Source organism: Mus musculus, chromosome 1 (assembly GCF_000001635.26).
Source record: "Mus musculus strain C57BL/6J chromosome 1, GRCm38.p6 C57BL/6J".
NCBI lineage: Eukaryota > Metazoa > Chordata > Mammalia > Rodentia > Muridae > Mus > Mus musculus.
In genome coordinates, this window is record NC_000067.6 from 120,036,705 (window position 1) to 120,060,625 (window position 23,921).

Sequence of the window (23,921 nt, forward strand, 5' to 3'; positions counted from 1 at the left end):
CCTCTCCTCTCCTCTCCTCTCCTCTCCTCTCCTCTCCTCTCCTCTCCTCTCCTCTCCTCTCCTCTCCTCTCCTCTCCTCTCCTCTCCTCTCCTCTCGTCTCCTCTCCTCCCCTTCTCTCCCCTCCCCTCCCCTCCCCTCCCCTCCCCCCTCCCCCTTCCCCTTCCTTCTCCTCCTCCTCCTCCTCCTCTTCTTCTTCTTCTTCTTCTTCTTCTTCTTCTTCTTCTTCTTCTTCTTCTTCTTCTTCTTCTTCTTCTTCTTCTTCTTCTTCTCCTCCTCCTCCTCCTCCTCCTCCTCCTCCTCCTCCTCCTCCTCCTCCTCCTCCTGCCACTAGACTATTGGAAAAATGTCAGTAGTAGACTCAGACAGACAGAAAGACCAGGCACAGGTGCCCCTAAGTGTCTACAATGTGAACGGCACCCACTTAGAGCAAAGATTGTCAGACCTTGGCCTTGGGCCATGACCAGCCTCCCCAGCTTTTGCAAATGAAGTTTTGTTGGGACAAAGCCAAGCCCATTAGCACAGGCTGCTCCTGTGTGACAGGGACAGAGTTGGAAGAGACTGGGTGGCATTTTGAGCCTGAGATATTTACTGTCTGTCTCTTCAGAGAAAATGCTTGCTGTCAGCTGAGGGATAGCAAACAGGCAGGCACTGTCAGGGTCCGAGGCAGAGACAGTCTGACCCAGGCCAGGGGTGTTCCTGGACTCTGAGTCCTCTAGACGCAATGGACGACAGCAGATGTTAAAGGCTGAGGGGACAAGGGTCAGATGAGAACTCCTGGGAGTCACAGTCATGCTAGGGTCAGATATCGTGGACATGAAATCAGGGCTGAAGGTCACTCGGGACTGAATAGGACAAATTATTCTGCCAGGGAACTGCACACTGCTGTCCTGTGCCTTCTCGGGCCCCCGTGAGCCAGAGTGGGCATCTCTAGATCCGACCACCCCCTGAGTGGTGTAGGCCTCACTGTGCCAAGTTTCAAACTGAAGGAAAGATCCCAGGGTGGTGGTTCAGGCCATGAACTCGGGAGCCGGGAGTGCACACCAACAGGTTGATCCAAGACTTGTGAAATTCCGGATCTCTTTCCTTTTTTACTTTTTTTTTTTTAATTTTTATTTTTAGATAGAGTCTTCTGCCGCCCAGGCTGGTCTCAGCCTCCCTAAATGGCCCAGAGTGAACTAGATAGAGCTCCTGTTTCCTCGGCTCCTCTTCCAAAGTGCTGGAATTATAGGCATGCTATACCATGCCTCATGTGTGTGGTCCTGAGACTCGAACTCAGAGCTTTTAACCTGCTGGGCAAGCATTTTGTTAACTCTTTCTCACCTTAGGAAGGGGATACTCTAGCCCCCACTGAGCCAACCATTCCCCTTTTCCCCTTCCCAGCCCCTAGAACTGCTCCCAGTTACAATGCTTCCATGTTTTCTGATTGGATTTTATGAGGAAGGGTCTCATGTTGCCCAGGCTGGCCTCAAACTCCTTATGCACCTGAGATGACTATGAACATCTGGTCCTGCTGCCTCTGCTTCTCTCATGTTGGATGGCAGGGGTGTACCACTATGCCCAATTAATATAGCACCAGAATGGAGCTGAGCCACACCCCCAACCCTACATAATTATTTTCTCTCCCAAATTCTAGGGCTCGCTAATCTAAGCTAACTCACCTTCATAGCTCTTCTGTCATCCCTGAGGGGTGGCTTCTGGCTTCAGGGACAGTCACTGCTAGAGGGAGGCTCCATTTCACACAGTTATTATCTGATGACAAAATGGCTTCTTATTCTGAGTAAAAAAAAAAAAAAATCTACATAACTTCTCCAAGCTCCTTCCACCAACCGTACACAGTGAGTCTTGCCTTTCAACCTGTCAATCATTCTAATATTTTCCCCCTAAGTTGTCACCGCTCCCTCACCCCCACACACTCAGCTTTTCCTCTGTACTTCAGATGATACAACTGATGCTGCCCAGAAGCACCCCCAAGATTCATTAAGATGCCTCTTAAAATAACTGGACTAATGGCAGCCCAGTGGCATGGCCACCTGTTCAGAGCATTCTATTGGTGAAAGAGAAAACAGGTCCATTTTTAGTTTTGGAGGCTAACTCATATGTCAGCGTTCCTGCCACCTCATCCGGCTGACTCACGAGGAAGTGTGGCCGGCGCTGGGGGAAGCGATGCATGCTGAGGGTCCTCTGAATGACAGGCATTGCAGATACGCCCCATCTGTTAGCTTCTCCCCATGTCTAAAGAACATGTAAGGGAGACAATACGATCCCCACTTTGTTTGTAAAGAATCTGAGGCTCAGAGAAGTTAAGTAATTCGCCCAGGGTTGGACAGCGGCTAAGGAACAGGCTAGCCTTCTAGGGTTTGGGAGCTTGTCTTGTTTCTTTTCCACTGTACGACACTGAGGCATTTGGGCCGTTCCAATCCTGAGGCCACTGCTGGGCAGAGTCATAAGGCCCCCTGTACAGTTCTTGTGCCTTAAAGATGTAATTTCCCTTTTCTTTCGCTTACTAAACAGCACTCATGAAAATGCCAGGATAGAAAAATACAAAAGGAAATTACAGCTCTGCTCAGAAACGTTGGACCATGGTCAGTGACTTGCTGACACTTGACACATCTTCAAGATTTTTTTTAGAATGTTTTACTGTCTTAGTAAGGGTCTTACTGCTGTGCACAGACACCATGGCCAAGGCAAGTCTTATACAGGAAGACATTTAATTGGGGCTGGCTTACAGGTTCAGAGGTTCAGTCCATTATCACCAAGACAGGAACATGGCAACATCTAGGCAGGCATGGTGCAGGCAGAGCTGAGAGTTCTACATTTTCATCTGAAGGCTGCTAGCGGAATACAGGCTTGCAGCCAGCTGGAATGAGGGTCTTAAAGCCATGCCCACAGTGACACACCTACTCTAAAAAGCCACGCCTACTCAAGGAGGGCCACACTTTCTAATAGTGTCACGCCCTGGGCGGATCATATATAAACCATCACAATTACATTAGTTTATTTACAGGGGAGGGGTTGGCCCCTGTGCCACAGCTCAGGAGACCAGAGGACAACTTGCTGTAAACAGTTCTGTCCTTCTGCTATGTGGAGCCCGAGGATGGACTCACACCCTCAGGTTTGTCTGCAAATGCCTTTACTTGAAGTGCAGCCCCACCAGCTCACAAGCTTGTTTTAAATAAAGATACAAAACTGAGCTCCTCGGATTGGCTGATACCCCCCCCTTTTTCGAGATAAGGTCTTTCGTATCAGAGCCTAGCTTCAAATTCACACGGCTTCATAGATTTTTTAAAAATGTGATTATAAGCTCAGATTGCAGGGTATATAAGTGCAGGTTCCAGTCAAGAGTCAACAGCATGTGAGGGTCAGGAAGAAAAACATTTTACACAGATAGCAAATTCCAGTGCCTTGCTTTACTTCCTCAGTCAGGGTCACGTGGCTTTAAACTCTCCTTGTAGCTTGAAGAACCCTGAACTGATGATGTTTCAACCTCTACCTGCTCATGCACCCCACCATGCCCACTATGCTGGAAGTGGGAGCCAGGACTTCTCATATGCTACATAAGCAGTCTAACAAACTGAGCCCAAGCCCCAGCTACGAAGTCATCTTGATATCACACACACACACACACACACACACACACACACACACACACTCACAGCCCCCCCACACCACACAAACATAAACACAAACACACACACACCCACTCACACACCCACCACACCACACAAACATAAACACAAACACACCCACACACCCACTCACACACCCCCCACACCACACAAACACAAACACACACACACACCACATACAGGCCATCTACTATGATGATCATCTACTATAATTTAACCCTATTTTTACCTGTAGCTGAAACCACACAGCACAGGTAAAGTTTATCTTCTGCCTTTGCATATTATGATGCTCCATGAATAGGTCCTGACCTCTTTAGAAACTGTCAGAAAACATACCTTTAACACCGGAATAACATTAATGATCTGTAGGTTTAAGATAATGCACTTAACTATTCCACTACTGGGCACTGGAAGGTTATCACAGTGGTTTTATAATAAACACCTTTACAGAACCCACAAGATGGATATAGGGGCTTCTTCCAAGCTTGATGGTGTGTGTGTGTGTGTGTGTGTGTGTGTGTGTGTGTGTGACACAAAATAAATGTAATCTTTAAAATGTCTTTATAAACAAATATTTTTCTGACAATTGTTGTCCCTCAGTGTCATGGCCTTGGTTCTGGGAAACCTATGTGTACCCGAATCTGAAGACGCTAAAATAGCTTATATAAAATAACATAATATTTACACAGTATTTATGCACATCATTCCGCATAACTGAAGTCACCTCTAGGGACTTACAGTACTGAACACACTGGATGCCCTAGAAATACTGGCACTGTATTCCCTGGAGCATAAGGAAGGACCAATGTCTGCATGTGCTCAGGACAGACAGACTTTTTTTGCATTTACTTATTTGTTCTATGTAGGAGGCATGCGCCATGACTCATGTAAGGTCAGAGAAGAGTTTGCAGCTTGGTTCTTTCCTTTCACTATGTGGGTGCTAGGGGTAGAACCTGGGCATAAATCTTGGTAGTGAGTGGCATTATCTGCTAAGCCATCTCTCTGACACAGAAACAGCACCCCCATCTCCACTAATATTTAAAAATTGTGGTTCATTGGATATGTATGTGGACACAGAACCTGTGCCTACAGAGGGCTGCCCCAGTTTCTTAGAATTACCTCCTAGAGTGCTCGGCTGCAGCCCCGTTGGTAGAGTATGCCTGTCTAGCACACAGGAAGCCCTGGTTCATCCCCAGTACTGTGAAAACTGGGCAGGGTGGCACACGCCACACAGGAGGTGGCAATAAAAGGATTGGTTGTTCAAGATCATCGCCAGCTACACTTCACGCTATGTGAGACCCTGTCCTAAAGTGGAAGGGGGGTCAGAAGAAACCCCTACCTCAGAGGCTCTCAATGTGTAGTTACACATTCTTTGCCTGAAAATTCAACCGGTTTTCACTCCCACTATTCCTGTACCTGGGTAGAATATTATTAATTTTAAATATCTGTCAGTCTGGTTGTTAATATAATATTAATTATATATAATATACAAATATATAATTATATCTTAATATATCAATTATAGTATATGATTTTGTATATTATAATTAATATAGAATTAATATATTAACCTTTATCATATATAATTATGTCATGTATTATTATATGATTAATATTAACCACTGTTATAACATTCATTTCCTCAACCCACTTTAAGACTATAGTACAGTTCATTTTTCTGAGTTGAAATGCAGGTGTTATTTAATGTTTTTGTTCAGTATTCCTTTCTCCTGCAATGTTTCTGCATCACACAGTGTGAAGGGGCTGGTGAAAGAGTAATGTCTGGGTGCATTCACAGGAAGGTAGGGTACAGGCCGGGTGATGCACTGTGCGTCTTGCCTGGGCTGTACAGAGATGTGATTCTTGTCATTGTCATTTAAAAGTATTCATTTTATGCCAGGCAGTGAAGTGGTGGTGCACACCTTTAATCCAAGAACCCAGGAGGCAGAGGCAGGTGGATTTGAGTTCAAGGCCAGCCTGGTTTATAGTTTGAATTCCAGGGCAGCCAGGACTACACAGAGAAGCTCTGTCTCAGAAAACCAACAAAAAAATAATTGTATCTTTATTTATGTGTGTTATACGAATATGTGCGTGCGTGCGTGCGTGCGGTGCCTTTGGAGGTCAGATGAATATGTCTGATCTCCAGGAGTTGGAGTTAAGGGTCACTGGGAGCTGCCTAACGTAGGGACTGGATCCAAACTCAGGCCTTCCTCAAGCACTCTGGAGTGCTCAGCCATCGTCCCAGGCCCCTGGGGCTCTTCTTTAAGCACACCAACAAAGCACTCTTTTGATTAAACTCAATGGTGAAGGGTGTGGAGAGAGGGAAGACACAGGCCTTGAGTGCTGAGAGGATAAGAGGGGCAGAGGGGAGAGTGACTATTAAAACCGACAGGGCTCTGTGTACATGGGGCAAACTCCATTTATAAGGTGCATTTATTTTAGATGGTTCTAGAAGGAAAAAAAAAAAACCTCACAGATGGAATACAAAAGTTAGCTAATTTGAATCTTACTTTAAAACATTCCTGCAGGGAACCATAGTGCACACACACCTTTGATGCCTGTGCTTGGATTAGAAGTTCAAGGTCACCTTCAGTTATGTTATAGGTTCAAGGCCAGCCTGGAATATATAAGACCCTGTGTCTCAAAGACGAAAAGGGAGGGGGCTGGTGGTGCAGTTAGCGTGAAAGAGTGCTTACCTAGCATACATGGAGCCCTGGGGTTGATTCTCAAGCACCATGAAAACCAGGCATGGTAGCCCACGCCTCCAATCTAAGCACTTGAGAAGTGGAGGCAGGGGGATCCGGAGTGTAAGGCCATCCACATAGGAAGCTTGAGGCCAGACTGATACACATAAAAACTTTTTTTCTTTAAAACCTTTTTTTTTCTAGTATTTTGTATTGTTGTATGACTTCCACCAGAGGTAGTGAGCGAGCAGCTTGCCTCTGGAGGTATTCCAGTAAAGCCTTGCATTCATAGTGCTGGTAAAGGGACCTGCCAACAGCCGTTGGAACACGGAGGTGGATGGGACCAGTCCTGCCTCAAGCCACTGCCATTGGAATACAGAAGAATCAGCTCCATCGAGGTGGGCAGGTAGGGCTGACCTGTGCCTCTCTCTGCAGCATGCATACCTGCTGAAGCTCAAGGTCATGTACACTGTAGGCTACAGTTCCTCCTTGGCCATGCTCCTGGTCGCCCTCAGCATCCTGTGCTCTTTCCGGTGAGAACATCCTGCCCACTCTCAATACTCCCTCAACCCCCGCCTGCAGGGACACAGTCCTTAAATCTCTCCCTATTACTCAGGATGGAAGGGGGGGCGCTGCCCGGCCATCTTGATAAGCTCAGGATAGCTATGAATCTAGCTCAACACAAAATTGGAAACTTAAAACATGTTTTTGGGGTTTTTTTTTGTAACTCACAAAAGGAGTAAATTTTGTAGATGAAAATGTGCTATTGCAATATCATGCAAAAAAATGTATGTAAACATATGTATGCATGCCTTCAAATCCAGAAGGCGGTGGTTGGACACCCCTGGATTTAATGTGCGTTCCAAGACAAGTCTTTGTCCAGTGCAGTCCAGAAAAGCTGAAAGGCTGGACACCCTCTATGCAAAGCTCTCTTGTGGGGTTAGGGATGTGGCTCCGTTAGCAGAGTGCCCACCTATCAAGCACAAGGCCATGGGTTCAGTCCCCTGAACTGCATAAACTGGAAACAGTGACACATGCCCTGTGGCTACCCCAGGTGGAGGTAAAAGGATCAGAAGTTCATGGTCACCCTTGGCTACAAAGGCAATTGGAGGCCAGACGAGGCTGTGAACGATCCGATCTCAAAATAAAATAATGGCAAGGAGAACCAGTAACAAACTTCCAGTCCCTAGAGCACAGGAGAAAACTGGGGAGCTGGAGGTGATGGTTGGCCAGGGCAGAAGACATGTTGCTGTTCCAAAACTAGTGATTATGTTACTCCATTCTGTTCTGGTCTATTCTGTCCTGAGTCATGGTATCACCAAGTAGCCCCTGGGAGCCTAGAATCTGAGATGATCCCTCTGCCTCCACCACCCAGGTGCTAGGATTACAGGCATGCACCACTAGGCCTGGCTTTCTTCAGTACAGTACAGGATGTGCCAGGCACCTAGGGACCTATGCCCTCACTCGAGTTCTCTTAGCAGAGACAGATGGGACCTGAGGGCTGGTGGCAGGGCTTTGGTTTCTCCATGCAAGGGGAGGGGGCAGGGGCAGGTACACCTGTGTGAGCACCAGCCCCTCCTTCCATGATCTCGCAGCCCCACATTCTCTCTGACAGGAGGCTGCACTGCACTCGCAACTACATCCACATGCACCTGTTTGTGTCCTTCATCCTTCGCGCCCTGTCCAACTTCATCAAGGACGCCGTACTCTTCCCCGCAGATGACGTCACCTACTGTGATGCCCACAGGGTAACATGACTAAATGTCCTAGACTGACCTTGGAGAGAACCAAACCCCATAGCATAGTGTCCTCCTTGCAACGCGCCATTAAGATTACACAGATACGGTGCTTGGCAGGAAGTGGGAGTTCCAGGAGGTTTCCTAATGCAGCCGTGGAGGCATGATGTAAGCCGCGTATATTAGAATCTGTGGAGGCTGCCTTTGGTTCCGAGGGCTCAGAGCGCCCCAGCTGCTCTGGAAACTAGACCTCTGGTGAGACTTCTCTTTTCTGGACTCTGCCAACTCCCAGCTACAGACAAATGGCAAAGTCTGGGAGAAGTTGCCGGTTATTGGAGTGGGGAGAAAAAGCGAGTTTGCACCTGAATGTCTGCACACACACGTCTTCAGAAGAACAGCATTTTACCAAGTCTGACCTATTTTCTCTCTTCCGGTGTCCAGATAGCTCTTATGTCATTGCACTCTCTGTGTGTCACCTGGGGTCCCTGACTGCCCACTGTAAGCAGCTCACTATGAGCAATCCTTAGCGTTCCATGTCCCCATGGTGTCATGAAGGGTGCAGTGCTTCTCTTTGGTCTTTTCTGCCCTCATGTGAGTCTTGCACCTCAGGCTTGCACCTCAGACCTGCAATATGGGTGCTGAGACTCCAGGTTTCACACCCACCTTCTGGACAAGGAAGAAGGTTGCAGATTAAACTTTTATTTCTTAAGATTTATTTATTTTATGTGAGTACACTGTTGCTATATTTAGACACACTAGAAGAGGGCATCTGATCCCATTACAGATGGTTGTGAACCACCATGTGGTTGCTGGGGATTGAACTCAGGACCTTTGGAAGAGCAGTCAGTGCTCTTAACCGCTGAGCCATCTTTCCAGCCCTAAACTTTTTTTTTCTTCATTTTGAGAGACTTTGCTTTTTTTATTTCTCTCCCAGAAAGTACATAGACACACATATACACATGTACACACAGAGAGAGACACAAACACACACAGAGACACATAAAAATGCATATACATAAACAAATACATACACACACACAAACGCACACTCACACATATACATACATACATACACACACTCATATATTCATATATATATATATATATATATATATATATATATATATACTCACATATACAAACACACACTAACATACAGCCACATACACATTCACACACACATATACATACATACATGCACGTACACATGCACACAAAAGCAGGCCTGCTCACACTCACAGAAGAGAAAGGCAGTTTTGCTAACCTGGACTAGGCTAGGCTATAGTATCCTCCTTGGAAAAATAAAGGTGTTGGTCAGTACTAGATGGTTTTTCATGAAGGAGCACAAATGTCTTCCTCGCCAAGGCTCTGGGCCTGTTCACAATTGGAATCCACGTCCTGATTCTGGCAGCTCCTAGGACATCTTGACTGACCCCTCCTGACCAAGAAAGGCTTCAGGAGAACCCTTGAGTGTGTTCACTGCTCTGTGTGTGTGTGTGTGTGTGTGTGTGTGTGTGTGTGTGTGTGTGTGTGTATGTGTGTTCCTCAGATCATTTTCCTCAGACTCTGCCTCATTTTGTTTCCAGACAGGGAACTGCCCCCTACCCAAATATGTTAGGTTGAGCGGTCAGTGAGCCCAAGGACCTGCTTGTCTCTACCTCCCCTGGGCTGGGATGGCAAGCATGCACTACTATACCTGGCTCTTTAAAATGTAGGTTCTGGAATCAATCTCAGGTCCTCCTGCTCATCCAGCAAACACTTTACTCACTGAGCTATCTCCACAGTCCTGTGGAGACAGCCACATCCCTCAAGGTTCACTCTAAGCTGACCTCCTGCCTCCTGCAGTGTAGTGTTGCTCACTTGGGGAGCAGTCACCCAGCCCGGGCTCACGTGCCTATCTCTTCCAGGCAGGCTGCAAGCTGGTCATGATCTTCTTCCAGTACTGCATCATGGCCAACTACGCGTGGCTGCTGGTGGAGGGCCTCTATCTTCACACGCTCCTGGCCATCTCCTTCTTCTCAGAAAGGAAGTGCCTGCAGGCATTTGTGCTCTTCGGATGGGGTAAGTCTGTCCAAGGTGTTATACGGTGATCTATGCAGGAAAAGGTGGTAAGCTGAGAATTAGGAGGATTTGATTTCTAGCTGCAGCTCCATCCATCCACTCATCAATCCATTCACCAAGCCATCCACCTTGTATCCATGTATTTATCCATCTATCTATCCATCCATCCATCCATCCATCCATCCATCCATCCACCCATCCATCCATCCATCCATCCATCCATCCATCCATCCATCCATCCATCCATCCATCCACCCATCTACTCATCCATCCATCCATCCATCCATCCACTCATCCATCCATCCATCCATCCATCCATCCATCCATCCACCCATCCATCCATCCATCCATCCATCCATCCATCCATCCATCCATCCATCCATCCATCCATCCATCCATCCATCCATCCATCCATCCATCCATCCATCCATCCATCCATCCATCCATCTATCCATCCATCCATCCATCCATCCACCCATCCACCCATCCACTCATCCATCCATCCATCCATCCATCCATCCATCCATCCATCCTACCATCCATCCATCCATCTATCCATCCACCAACCCATTCATCCTCCCATCCACCCATCCATTCTACTGGCACAGTATGCAAAAAGGAAAATAGGAAGAAAGAAACCAGAGATGTAGTGTCTAATCCCAGACCCATGCTTAACTAATGTTTTGTGGGTTTTTTTCTTTTGGCAAGTTGCTGGGTGGTTAACCCTCTAACCTCAGCTTCCTTGTCTTTCTGATTTGAAAAATGAGCTGTAATTTAGCTTCAACTGAATGGTGGGCACCCTGAACTGTTTCCAATTCTATCCTGCCCAGCACTTGCTTCATCTTCTACAGATGATCTGTTCTTGAGTCCTCTTTATGGAGATCCTTGCAAATCTGGAATCAAGAGAGAGAGAACACAGACAGACTTCCAGGATAAAGGGAACAGATTGGCACACATAACTCACAAGTACAGAGATCACCAATTTCACACCAAGTTGAACCCAGGCTTTTAATGCCTTTCCTTCTGCCTTTGCATTGCCATTTGTAACAGTGGCTTCTTCATTCCTGGGGTTTTCCATGTTACCAGCACAGGGGTCTCTGGGATGTTTTTTTCTCACTACTAGGCTCCAAAAGACAAAGCCAAGGAACTTCTGGGTTTAATCCTCAACACACACACACACACACACACACACACACACACCCCACATATATACATACACACATATATACACACACATACACACTTACACATATACACACACATACACACTTACACATATACACACATACCCATATATACACACATACATACATAGATATACCACATGCATAAACACACATGCACACAAACACACACACATACACATGCTCACATACACACATATACATACTCACACACATATACACACATTTACACACCACACACACATAAATACACTCACACACATACATACACTCACCCACACATAAACACACACACATGACAGATCATGTCCCACCCTTCCCCTCACTGCTCTGCAGTAGATTCTGACTGAGCTACACGAATCTCTTACCCATGGCTGAGGCAACCGCAGGGGTCCAAGAGAACAGAGTGCACGATGCCGTGAGCCACTCAAACTACCTGGTGTCCAAAGAAAGTTCAGGATTCAGTTTCTAGGAAAGAGAAAATGATAGCAAGCCAGCCGTGCAAAGGCCCCACAGCATATCTTTTTCCTCTCCTTTCTGGCCAGGGAAAATAATTTCTATTGCTTGAGCACTTCATGGGTTCAGTACTTGACATTGGACATTTAATCAATTCACCAACCTCCAGAAGTCTCTCAGAGACTTTAGCTCAGAGACGGCACAAACATGTTCAACTTACACTCTAAACAATATCCACCCATCCTTCAGTCACTTATGTGCCCAAATACCCATCTGTCTGTCTATCCATCCACCCACTTACAAACTCAATATATATCCACCCACTAGTATGTATGTACATATATCTGTACACCTATGCATATAACCATTCATACATCCATGTGCCTCCCATACATCTATCTAACCATCACTTATTAATTCCAAACCTATTCATCTGTCCATCCATCTATCCATCCATCTGTCTACACAGTTACTTACCTGCTTAGTTCTTTTGATTTATCCTATACGTGCATAACCTCAAGGTTCTAGGTAGAATAAGGATCTTGGGAGTGATTTAGAGCTTCATTTGATTCCTTCCTGATGTCTTTAATTAACTATGAAGTGTCCTTGCAAGTAAATCCCTCTTCGGATGTTTCTGCTTGTCTAAATCCCTGCAGGCTAGAGTCTTGTCTCTCTATCAGACCAGAAGGGAGACTGGCAAATGTACTGCCTCTCCTGCTCCAGAACTTCAGCCTACGTAGTATGTGACTAGCGGGGGCTTGTAGGGCTATACAGATAGATGTCCGCATGGACAGGTAAACCCATAGGGGACCAGGGACTTGTCTTTGACTGTCCTAAAACTCCCGATTTAGAACACAGCTCACTGAGCTCCACAGCCCTAATCTGTCAGGATTTGAGAAATAGATAAGATTGGAATCCTAATTAATTCAACATCAAACAAAAACCATGCCGGGGACTGAACTGGGTCCTCTAAAAGAGCAACAAGTACTCTTAAGCACTAAGTCATCTCTCCAGCTTCCCTCCCTTCTTTGGGTACTTAATTAAGAAGTGTCTGTCCTAGGAATGTCATCCTGAGTCTTCTGCAGTCTAGATCTCCACATGCTAGGGTCTTGTCTCTCCATTAGACCAGAAGGAAGGAGGTCAATCAGACTTCTACTAATTCTTCCAAATCCTCTGAAAAACCCTTCAGTCTTATTTGTCAAATCATTACATAGCCAGGAAACCTCTGAGTGCTTATATATTTTGTGTGTACGTGTGGTGTGTAGTGTGTTCATGCATATAGAAGTCAAAGGTCTAGGCCAAGTGTCTTCCACTCTAACTGTCCATTTATTGTTTGAGATGGGATCTCTCCCTGGACCAGAGCAGACTGATGGGCTAGGGAACTGTGAAGTTCAGGGATGCCCTGCATCTGCCTCCGCTCTCTCCCAGGGCTAAGACACCTATTACCAGCCATAACTCTTAAAGGTACATTTACATTTCTTTCTTGTGTACGAGTGTTTGCTATTATGTATGTGGGTGCACCATATGCACACCTGGTATCCATGGAGGCCATAATTGGATGTCAGGTCCCCAGGAACTGGAGTTACAACCAGCTGTAAGTCAGTGTGTGTGTGTGTGTGTGTGTGTGTGGGTGTGTGTGTGAACTGACTCCAGGTTCTCTGCAAGAGCAACAAGTGCTCTTAACTACTGATCCATCTCTAGCTCCCTGTGGTGCCTGGGATACAAACTCACGTTCACATGCCTGTGATGTGATAGACTGAGCCCATCTCTCCAGCCATGTATACTTATTTTTTTTTCAAAGAAGTGATTAGTCAGAGAGAGGTTATCTAAAGACTAGTTTTAAAAATGCAGCATTAGAGATAAATTTGAACGGTACAGCACTTGCCTAGCATGCAGGAGGCCCTGAGTTTGATCTCCACATCACAGAAACATATTCAGTAAAAATGAGAGATGCTTTTGTGTTTCCAACCATCGAAGCGTGTAGTATGACACAGCTTCCCTCCCCGGCCCTCCCCTTACATTTCGTTGCTTTCATCTACAGATGGAGCATGGCTCCAGTTCATTTTCTTGCAGTTTTTGTTTTTGTTTTGAGATAGGAACTCAGTCCCTAGCCTAGGCTGACTTTGCCTCAGTCTCCCCAGGATACAGGCCTGTGGCTGAGGTTCTTGAATGTGGATTTACTTAATGTGTGTGTGTATGTGTGTGTGTGTGTGTGTGTGTGTGTGTGTGCGTGTGCATGCTAGTTTGAGTGGTGTGACCTGTATGGAGGGACAGAGGGAGCCTTGTGGGAGGTGATTCTCTCCTTCAACCCTATGGGTCCCTGGGTGCCGCTCACTGAGCCACCACAGCAGACCACACCCTTGTTTGGGGGAATACTCCAGAGTCATCTCTTAGATCCTTTCTTTTTGCCCTGACCTTGTTCTTGTTGCAGAAACTCATTTAAGTCACTGGTGCAGCCTTTCTTTTTCCAAGTTCCTGCTCTGTCTTCACTGTTCAGTTTGTTTATTCTGCATTGGGGACTGGGGCGTGGGGGGGGGGCGGTCTTTATCTCCCAACTTCTCTACTGAGAATTTGTTTTGGAAACTGTGTATTCATTTCTCTGCCCTTTCTTGTTCTCTGATGCCCAGGGTGGTCAGTATCCTGCTGTCTCTTATAGATGGAATCGTCCCTGTCTCTCTGGTGATCTCCCTGGGGATGTTTTGTTCAAGTTCCTTCAGCTCCCTGCATGGTCTGTTTCCTCTCTGTTCCTTTTCTCTGGTTGTTTTGTTTCTAGCTTTTGATGTAATCTGATGTCTGTGACCTTGACTCTCTGTTCATAGTTAAGAATGAGTCACTGTAAAGTTGATGGAAAGCTGATTCCCCAGGGAGACTGGCCTGGAAGTGGCTACTGTATTGGAGGGTCCTCAGCTATGTCTAGGCCTTTAAAAAAAAAGTTGCACTTATTTCTTTATTGTGTACAGAGGTGTGTGTGTGTGTTGTGCATCCACATACACATGCCACAGTACACATAGAGAGGTGAGGAAAGAGTTTGTGAAAGTTGGTTCTTGAGTCTAGGGCTCAAAGTCAGGTCATGAGGCTTAGTGGCAAGTGCTTTTATCCAACAAGGCATCTCAGCAGCCCTATTTCTAGGCCTTTTGTCTAGGGCCATTCAGTTTAGCATCCTTTAATGCCCTGGCTTGGAATCACAGGGTCAGAGTGAAGCAGAGACGTGCTGTCACCTGTGTGCCTGGCCTCTCCCCATCCACTATATAGACCAGCAAAGCTGTTAGAATCATTGCATGCACCGCAGTGAAACACTAAAGAAGCTGGGCCTGGTGGTGAAAGTGTGAAGTGTGGGGCCTCATTATATATATATATATATATATATATATATATATATATATATATGTGTGTGTGTGTGTGTGTGTGTGTGTGTGTGTGTGTGTGTGTGTAGTGAGTGCTTGCCTAGCATGCACAAAGTCCCCAGTTCAGTCATTGCACCCAGCATGGTGGTATATACCTGTCAGTCCAGCACTCAAGAAGCAGAGGCAGGAAGATAAGGAGTTCAAGGTCATCCTCAGCTACCTATTGAGTTCCAGGCCAACCTGGGCTACATGAGACCCGGTCTCAGAGACAAAGTCAAGCAAAGAAAGGAGTGAGACCTGATGGTGTAGCCTGTGATGCCTGCTTTTTATGTAGCTTCTGAACTCAGACTCAGACAGTTCATGTCCACCCAGAAAACATTAGCACCTACTGACCTATCTCCCACTCCAATGGACAATGTTTGTACAAGTCGGTGCTTTAATAAAGTTAATAGTCTTTCCACCTCCTGGATTCTCTATCTACCTGACTCTGCCATGCATACCCCATTTCAAACTAGGGCCTCTCCAAATTGCATCCATGTGCCTTCTCTCCCTTTCAGAAGTCTTCAGGCTCCTGGGGGGGTCCTAACCCCAAGTGGCATCTAGGCTCCTGTAGGATGTGGTCTAAGGATGAAGCCCATGGGTTCTCTTTGTAGCATCCACATAGTTGACACAGAAACAAGCTGACGCCTTAGCTGGACAGGGTCTGGGCTGTTCTAACCCTCTAAGCTGCTTACCTTCCAGCCACAGGCTCCGTGCTAGTTGCAGTTTGAGTCTCACCCTGGCTTGCTCTGCTCCATGTGTGTCCACATGGTGGATTACTTGGTGATGTGCTCCTCATGACTCCTCCTGGACCTTCTGCCTCATGGCCACCTCTTCTCTTCCTTCCTCTTGGTCCTCTTCTCTGTCTCTGTCTGTCTCTCTGTCTGTCTCTGTCTCTGTCTCTGTCTCTGTCTCTGTCTCTGTTTCTCTCTCTGTTTCTCTCTCTGTTTCTCTCTCTGTTTCTCTCTCTGTTTCTCTCTCTGTTTCTCTCTCTCTCTCTCTCTCTCTCTCTCTCTCTCTCTCTCTCTCTCTCTCTCTCTCTCTCTCCTCCCCAGGTCACCTCCCCTACTCAAATAAGAAGTCCCACCCTATTTTTGTCTGACCAGCTAATTGGCTGACCAGCTCTTTATTGACCAATCAGAAGGTAATGGAGAAGAATGTTTCTAAAACACTGAGACAGGCGATGCCTGTTTCCAACTCTTTGCCAGTACAGCAATCTGCATTTGAATAATAAAAAGACAGCCTTTACTGGGGCGCACAGGAGATTATCCCTACAGGTTCCATCTGACTCCACTGCAGTCCTTACAGCATTACAGACCCCCTGGAAGCATGAGGCTGCACTCGTGCTACAAGGTGGAAAAGGGGGCTCCATGGCAACCAAATCTTGCCATCTGCTTAGTACCTGGACAAGGATAAATGTCTGTTCACCGTGTCTGTGTTGAAGAATGAATTACTTGTCTCTCTGCTGTGGCAAAATGCCCTGAGAGAAGCAACTTAAGAACGTGTTTGCTCTGGCTCACGGTTTGAGAGTACTCAGTGCATGACTGCAGTGAAGGCGCGGCAGTGGGAACTCGAGGCGGCTGCTCACACGGCATCCAGTCAGGAAGCAGAGAGATGGATGCTGGGGCTCAGCTCACTCTCCTTTTTATTCAGTCCAGGACCCAAGCCCTGAGGATAATGCTAGCCATGTTTGGGGTGGGTATTTCTATTTCAGCCTACCTGACCTAGACAGTCCCTTGAAGACACACCAAGAACCTTGTCAGTTCAGTCTCTAAATCCTTTCTGAAGACAGTCAACGTTGAGCACCATACTATGCCTCTCTTTGTTTTGATCTTCAGGTTCTCCAGCCATTTTTGTTGCTTTGTGGGCTGTCACCAGACACTTTCTGGAGGACTTTGGGTAAGCTGGGAGGAAGGGAAGTAGTAACAAGAACACAGCACAGCTTCCCACTGACAGCCTCTGTAGCTACTCCCTCTGCAACTAGGAATTGCTGGCTCAAGAGGCAGAATGCTTGCCTAGCATGCACGAAATACAGTGTTTGATTCCATCACTGCATTAGCTGGATATAGGAGAGACATAGTTTTAAGATTAAAGTTTTTAAAACTTATGTTTATACATGTAGGGTATGTACATTTGAGTACAGATGCCCATGGGGGAGGAAGAGGGCATTGGATCCCCTGGGTCTGTAGTTACATGTGGTTGTGATCGGTCCTACATGGGTGCTGGGAATTGAACTGAGGAACTCTGCAAGAACAGTATGTGTTCTTAACCACTGAGCTACCTCTCTGGCCCCAGAGGAAGAGATCTTAAAGGTGAGCAACTGCTGTGATGCCTAAGGGCATAAAGACCTCCTCCTTTCGGGTTTTCACTAGGGAACACATCTGCCAATCAGCCTAGTTACCCATCTCTAATGATGTCTTACACTCTCCTTCATAGATGCTGGGACATCAACTCCAACGCTTCCATCTGGTGGGTCATTCGAGGGCCTGTGATTCTGTCCATCGTGGTGAGTGGCTGGCCTCTGCTAAACAGAGGGCAAGTAGGGGAACTCAGAACCAGTAAGTAACCCTGAGGGTTGGAGAGCCTGGAACCTGAGTTCCCAGCAAGGGCCTGAAGGTATAAACTGCAGGATGGAAGAGGTCAGAGGTCAGTGGTCAGCAGGCTGTTCCCTAAAGAGTGGCAGGAGGAAATGGGTGAGACTTGTCAGGAGGCATTCACCTCAGTTTTTGAGGCAGAGTCTCTCACAGGATCTAGAGCTCATACGTTGGCATAAATAAGCAAACAAACAAAAACCTTAAACATACCGCACCCCCCACCAAGGGAAAAAAAACAAACAAACCCAACAACAACAACAGCAACAACAGGAACAAACAGAAAGAAAATTCATTCCAAGTATGGCAAGGCAATTTTGGTACTTAGGAGACTGAGGCAGGAGAATTTAGAGTTGGAGGCTTGTCTGGGCTACATCGTGACATGCTGTATCAAAGAGGAGAGGGTGGGTTGGCACATTGACGCCATGAGAAAAAGTGCTTGCTGTGCAAACTGACCACTTGAGTTCTGTCACCAGAACCCACAGTAGAAAGAGAAGCTATTACTGAAGTAAGCCTTTGACCCCCACAGACATGCATGTGCATGTGTGTGTGTGTGTATACACTCGTGTGTGTGCAGAAATGGATGAGTGAAAACACAAATATAATAATAAAACTTAAAAATAAATAAATAAACAAATAAATACAAGTGGACCCCCATGGCTCAGGCAAGCCTGCATTCATCAAGACACGTGGGCTTCCACGCCCACGACTGAGTGATCTGTCTGGCAGTTGCGTAGATCCATGAGTCACGGACCCTGGACAGCAATGTGTGTTGCTTCCAGCCATGGTGTCTAGATTTATTTATGTCACTGGGACTCTGAGTGCAGGGATGAACAGCTGTGATTTGCCATTCTAGCTGTGGTGTCTTTCCTGTCCCCAGTTCTAGGGGTCAGGGCCAGGACAGAGGACTCAGGAACCAAAACACCTTCAGCCCGACCCCTGCCTTTTTGCTTTGCAGATCAATTTCATCTTTTTCATAAACATTCTAAGAATCCTGATGAGAAAACTTAGAACTCAAGAAACAAGAGGAAATGAAACACACCATTATAAGTAAGTGTAAAGCCAAGAGCTCGGCATGCCCGGGCAGTCAACAAGGCTACTGAGTGCCTGCTGTTCACTCCAGAGTGCTAAGTGTGAAGACAGGCGGGGGACATAGCTATGGTGTGACCAGGGCGGGTGGGTGGAACTGGGCCTGAGTATGAAACCTCAGGCACTGTGCAGAGAGAAACCAGGAAATCAGACAGGAAACCTACAAGCAGAGAGATCTGAGCATTGCAAGGCTGGGAGGGGGAGGAAGTGGGTAAGAGGTGTTGAGATGGCGTGGACTCCATAGACCCTGGCATTGTTTGTTAAGCACAGCAGCGACAGGACAGGCATCTGTCTGATTTATATACTGGTACAGTTTTATTTCTATGTTACTGACAGGGTTGGGTGACCAGAAGCATTGAGGTTTGGTCAGGAATCTGGCAAGCATTGTTCTCACCACGTGACGAGCATGCGGGACTTAAGAGAAATGGAGACAAGTTAGAGGTGTTGCTCTATAACAGGATATTTGCTTAGTGTGAGTGAGGACCAGGGCTCAGCACCTAGCACTGCAAAATACACCGATCATAGGTAAGTGGGTAAATAGGTAATTATACAGATGGATGACAGATATGGATACAAACATTTAAAGACAGAACACAAATAGGTGGTGGATAAGCAAATGATTGATAGATAAACAGGTACATATGAAGATGATTGATAAATGCTAGATCAATAGCTGATGGGTACACAAATAAGTGACAAATATGGATAGACAGGCAGAGGAGAAACAGATCCAGAAAAACAAGCAAAACCCCCCAAACTGAAAAAATATCCAAAGACTTTGCAGCCGAACTTGAAGTGGTCAGGCCCTAGATGAACCGAGCTCTCTGTGACAGGGGCTGAGGTAGATCAGGAGTGTCAGCATGTCCCTCTGTCCCCAGGCGCCTGGCCAAGTCCACCCTCCTGCTGATCCCTCTCTTTGGCATCCACTACATTGTCTTCGCCTTCTCCCCAGAGGGTGCCATGGAGGTCCAGCTGTTCTTTGAATTGGCCCTGGGCTCCTTCCAGGTACGTTTTGGGAACTGCGACTTAAAAGAGGACTCCTCAGGACGAGAGCAATGGCTCACTCAGTAAAGTGCTGTGTGGGCATGGGAACCTGAGTTTGATCACTGGATCCCACAGAAAGTCTGTATGGGGTGCATGCCTAAAATCCCAGTGATGATGAGGTGGAAGAGGGATCGCTGGAGATCACTAGTGAGCTAGCCTAGCCTACCTGGAGACAGACAGTCCAGGCCAATGAGAGACCCTATGTCAAATAAAAAGTCAAAAGACACCTGAGACCTCCACATTTATGCACATGAGTTCATCTACACACACACACACACACATACACACACACACACACAGAGAGAGAGAGAGAGAGAGAGAGAGAGAGAGAGAGAGAGAGAGAGCTTTTAATTTTCTTAGAGAGAAATGAGGCTGCAGAGTTAGCAAGCCTGAAAGTCTCATACAGTGATGATCTAGGGGCCACAGGGGAGGACCTTATGATTTTGAGTCTCCAATAGTAAAAACATATTGGAAATGGGAGAGGCTGACTGCTGGGAGAAAGCAGGGCAAAACCACCCCAGCGTGACGTACACGGTGTTATACAACCATAGCAGGCAGCACATTCCCAAGCACCACGAGGCACACGCTGCCTAAAGTCGCAGGCGGGCCGATGATCCCTCCTTTTCTTACTGGGAAGTCAAGAGGAAATGCCCAAAGCTGAGAAATTAGAAACTTGCAGCGTCAGCGTGTTGCTTAAAATCAGTTAAGAGAGTTCAGGCTGGATTCCAGTTACCCTGAAGGAGCAGGAAATGCGTGTGGATGGCGAGAGTGTGTGTGTGTGTGTGTGTGTGTGTGAGTGTATGTGAGTATATGTACGTGTATGTGTGGTGTGTATGTGCACGTGGTGTGTGTGGTGTGTGTGTATGTGCATGTGTGTATTTATGTGTGTGTGTGTTGTATATGTGTGTATGTATGTGCTGTGTGTATGTAGTGTATATTCGAGTACATGTGAATATATGTGTGTGTATGTGTGTTTGATGTATGTGGTGTGTGTGTGTGTGTTTGGTGTACGTGAGTATGTGTGTATGTGCACAAATGAGTGTGCCAGGGGACATTTCTCAGGTGTTCTCTACCTTAGTTGTATTTTGTTCCGTTTTGTTTTTTAAACAGGCTCTCTCTGTAGCCTGGAACTTACCAAGTAGGCTAGGAACCTGCCAGTCTCTGTCTCCCTAGTATGCCACCATGCCCTGAATATTTTAGATGGGTTCTGGGATGGAACTCGGGACCTTGTGTTTGCAAAGCAAGCACTTTAGCTACAAAGCCATCTTCTCAGCCCCTGGCTATTTGGGTTTTAACCAGAATCATCTGACAGGAGGTGGGGGAGGGCACTCGTCTCTACTCCACCAAATGCTGTGACTGTTAAGGCAACAACAAGATGGGGAGAAGAAATCTTAACTGGAGTCTGGAGCCTCACATTGTTACTTTATTTATTTGCTTGTAACCATTTCTTTCCAAAAATAACACGAAGTCACTTTCAGAAACAACAGACTGAGAAAAAAATATGTAGATGACTTATGGGGGGGGCAGAATATAAACTAGTGTACTTTGTAATCCAAGCACTTGGGAAGAGGAGGAGAAGGAGGAGGAGGAGGGGGGGGGAGGGGGTCAAGGTCATCCTTCACTACATAGCAAGTCTGAGGTCAGCCTGGGTTTGGAGCTTTCCAGAAGCCAAAGCAAGAGGTTTGTTTACGAGGACTAACAGTATCCACTAGCTGAAAGCCGATGGATCTGGTGTGTGACTCACTAATAGAGCATTTGCCCTGCAGACTTGAGACCCTAGGTCCCATCCCCAAGTACAATCCATGCAAGCATGAGTTTACACTTACATACACTTACACACACGCGCACGCAAGCACACACACACACACACACACACACACACACACAACAATATACCAATGAAAGGAAGCTCCTTGCCTGAAGAAGCCTTGCAATCAGGCTTTAGGGCTGGAGGACATTTTTCCCACTAAGTTTTCCTTGCTAGCATTCCCAGCGGAGCCAGCCTCTGGAAGAGCCCTCCTAGTGGGGCTGTTTCAGCCTCAGAGTGAAGAGAGACTGCCCCTCGCTTCATGCTTTGGATTCTGCTCTGGGCAGGCTGAGATGGGCTCCTGCCACTGCTCTGCATTCCAGGGCAGATGCCTCACTGGGGACACAGGGAGTCAGATCTTGACCTCTGTCCTATTTCAGACCCTACCCCCAGGCTGTGCCTGGTACCCTCCTCTGAGAAGCTTCCCTGACCCTACCAGCATCCTGGTCCTATTGCATCTGTAATGATGGCTTCACTATGATCCATCCATTGACTGCAGGATTTGAGGTCCCATCTAAGCTGTTGGAAGGATTTGGTTTGACCACTGAAGTGAGTAGTGAGCATTCAGAGAGCCTGGGGGGCCCAGAGCTGCCTCTCATGTAGATAGGGACTTGGTGTTCCCAGAACTGGGAATATGAGATTGAAAAACAATGAAAAAACGAGAATGCTTTCCACTTTATTATAAATAAAGATCATTAAAAACATGTGGTCCACAAATGCAGTCCTAGCCCTCGGGAGGCAGAGGCAGGAAGATAGCATCATACTCTAGGCTAGCCTTGGCTATACTACAAATTCCAAGCCAGCCAGTGGCTTGTAAGATGAATGTTGAGATTCGGTCCCCAAAAGTATGTGTGCATTCTTATTATATAAACACATCAGGAAATATGTATATGTACCCACATATACATATGTATATTCATATATAAACATATCAAAGTTTCTACCACTACCAAAGAGAAGAGCAGAATGAACCTGCATCCACCAACCATCTAGACAATGTAGCAAGAGCCTGTCTAAAAAACAACAAACAAAACAAAGCAAAATAAAACAAACAAACAAACAAACAAACAAACAAACCACTGTGGCCCATGGCTGGAGAGATGGCTTGGTGCTCAAGAGTTCTTGCTGCTCTTACAAGGACCCGAGTTAGATTCTCAGCACCTCTATCAGGTGGCTCACAATTGTGTACAACAGCTCCAGGGAATCTGATACTCTTTTGGCCTCCACAGGCACCTAAACACTATAGTATACACACATACACACTAATATACATAATTGCACATAAACAAAAATAAATCTTTAAGAAAAAAACAGCTACAACCACCACCACCACAACAACAACCACAACAACTCACCAGTATTGTTCTAGCTTTGTATCTCAATGGTAGATCGTGTTTTAGCATGTCTAAGGCCATGGGTTCAAGTCTTACCCCCTTCAAAACCAGCCTGGGGCTCAGAGGGTAAAGTGCTCTCTGCAGGAGCATGAGGACCTGAGTGAGAAGCACGGCATTCATGTAGGTGCTGAGGTGGGGTGTCAGTAACCCAAGTACTGAGGGAATGGAGACAGACACATCCATGGAGCTCCTTAGCCTGCCTTCCTAGCCCATTCAGGAAGCCATAGGTTCAATGGGAAATCCTGTCTCAGAAAGGCTTGGAGAGACCAAGTTAAGGATAACGACTGGCATTGACTTGTTGGCTTTAGGCTTTCATCAGTCAATGCATGTATACTTACACACCACACACACACACACACACACACACAATATTCTTTTTTTTTTTTTTTTTAGATTTATTTATTTATTATATGTAAGTACACTGTAGCTGTCTTCAGACACCAGAAGAGGGCATCAGATCTCTGTTACAGGTGGTTGTGAGCCACCATGTGGTTGCTGGGATTTGAACTTTGGACCTTTGGAAGAGCAGTCGGGTGCTCTTACCCCCTGAGCCATCTCACCAGCCCCCCCCCTTTTTTTTTTAAAGATTTTATTTATTATTATATGTAAGAACACTGTAGCTGTCTTCAGACACACCAGAGAAGGGCATCAGATCTCATTATGGATAGCTATGAGCCATCATGTGGTTGCTGGGATTTGAACTCAGGACCTTCAGAAGAGCAGTCAGTGCTCTTAACCGCCAAGCCATCTCTCCAGCCTTTTTTTTTTTTTTCACACACAATATTCTTGAGTATTTATACATATTAATCCTACTATGGAGGGGCAGGTTCATTGCCATTTGGGATCCTTCAACTCGGTAAGTAGT

The 23,921-nt window shown here is 46.4% G+C and overlaps 1 protein-coding gene and 1 long non-coding RNA gene across 14 annotated transcripts in view; one reads left to right on the top strand and one right to left on the bottom strand.

The window, feature by feature from the left end:
- The window catches only part of Sctr (secretin receptor), a 56,661-nt gene that overhangs the window by 29,826 nt on the left and 2,914 nt on the right, over positions 1–23,921 (top strand). For 10 of the 13 annotated variants that reach the window (XM_006529685.4, XM_006529684.4, XM_006529686.4 and 7 more), the window contains 7 exons: positions 6,747–6,844; positions 7,927–8,059; positions 9,955–10,108; positions 16,970–17,030; positions 17,568–17,637; positions 18,681–18,772; positions 19,690–19,816. In XM_006529685.4, coding sequence (XP_006529748.1) covers positions 6,747–6,844; positions 7,927–8,059; positions 9,955–10,108; positions 16,970–17,030; positions 17,568–17,637; positions 18,681–18,772; positions 19,690–19,816 — 735 coding nt within the window. Of the gene's footprint in view, positions 1–6,603; positions 6,718–6,746; positions 6,845–7,926; positions 8,060–9,954; positions 10,109–16,969; positions 17,031–17,567; positions 17,638–18,680; positions 18,773–19,689; positions 19,817–23,921 lie in introns of those variants that run through there. The other 3 variants (XM_030254873.1, XM_006529689.3, XM_006529690.3) reach the window with 2 other exon arrangements.
- Positions 10,054–16,033, bottom strand: Gm41936. The gene is made up of 3 exons (XR_878455.3): positions 15,827–16,033; positions 11,661–11,760; positions 10,054–10,138 (listed from the first exon to the last, which is right to left on the bottom strand). It is a non-coding gene; the product is annotated as a predicted gene, 41936 (long non-coding RNA).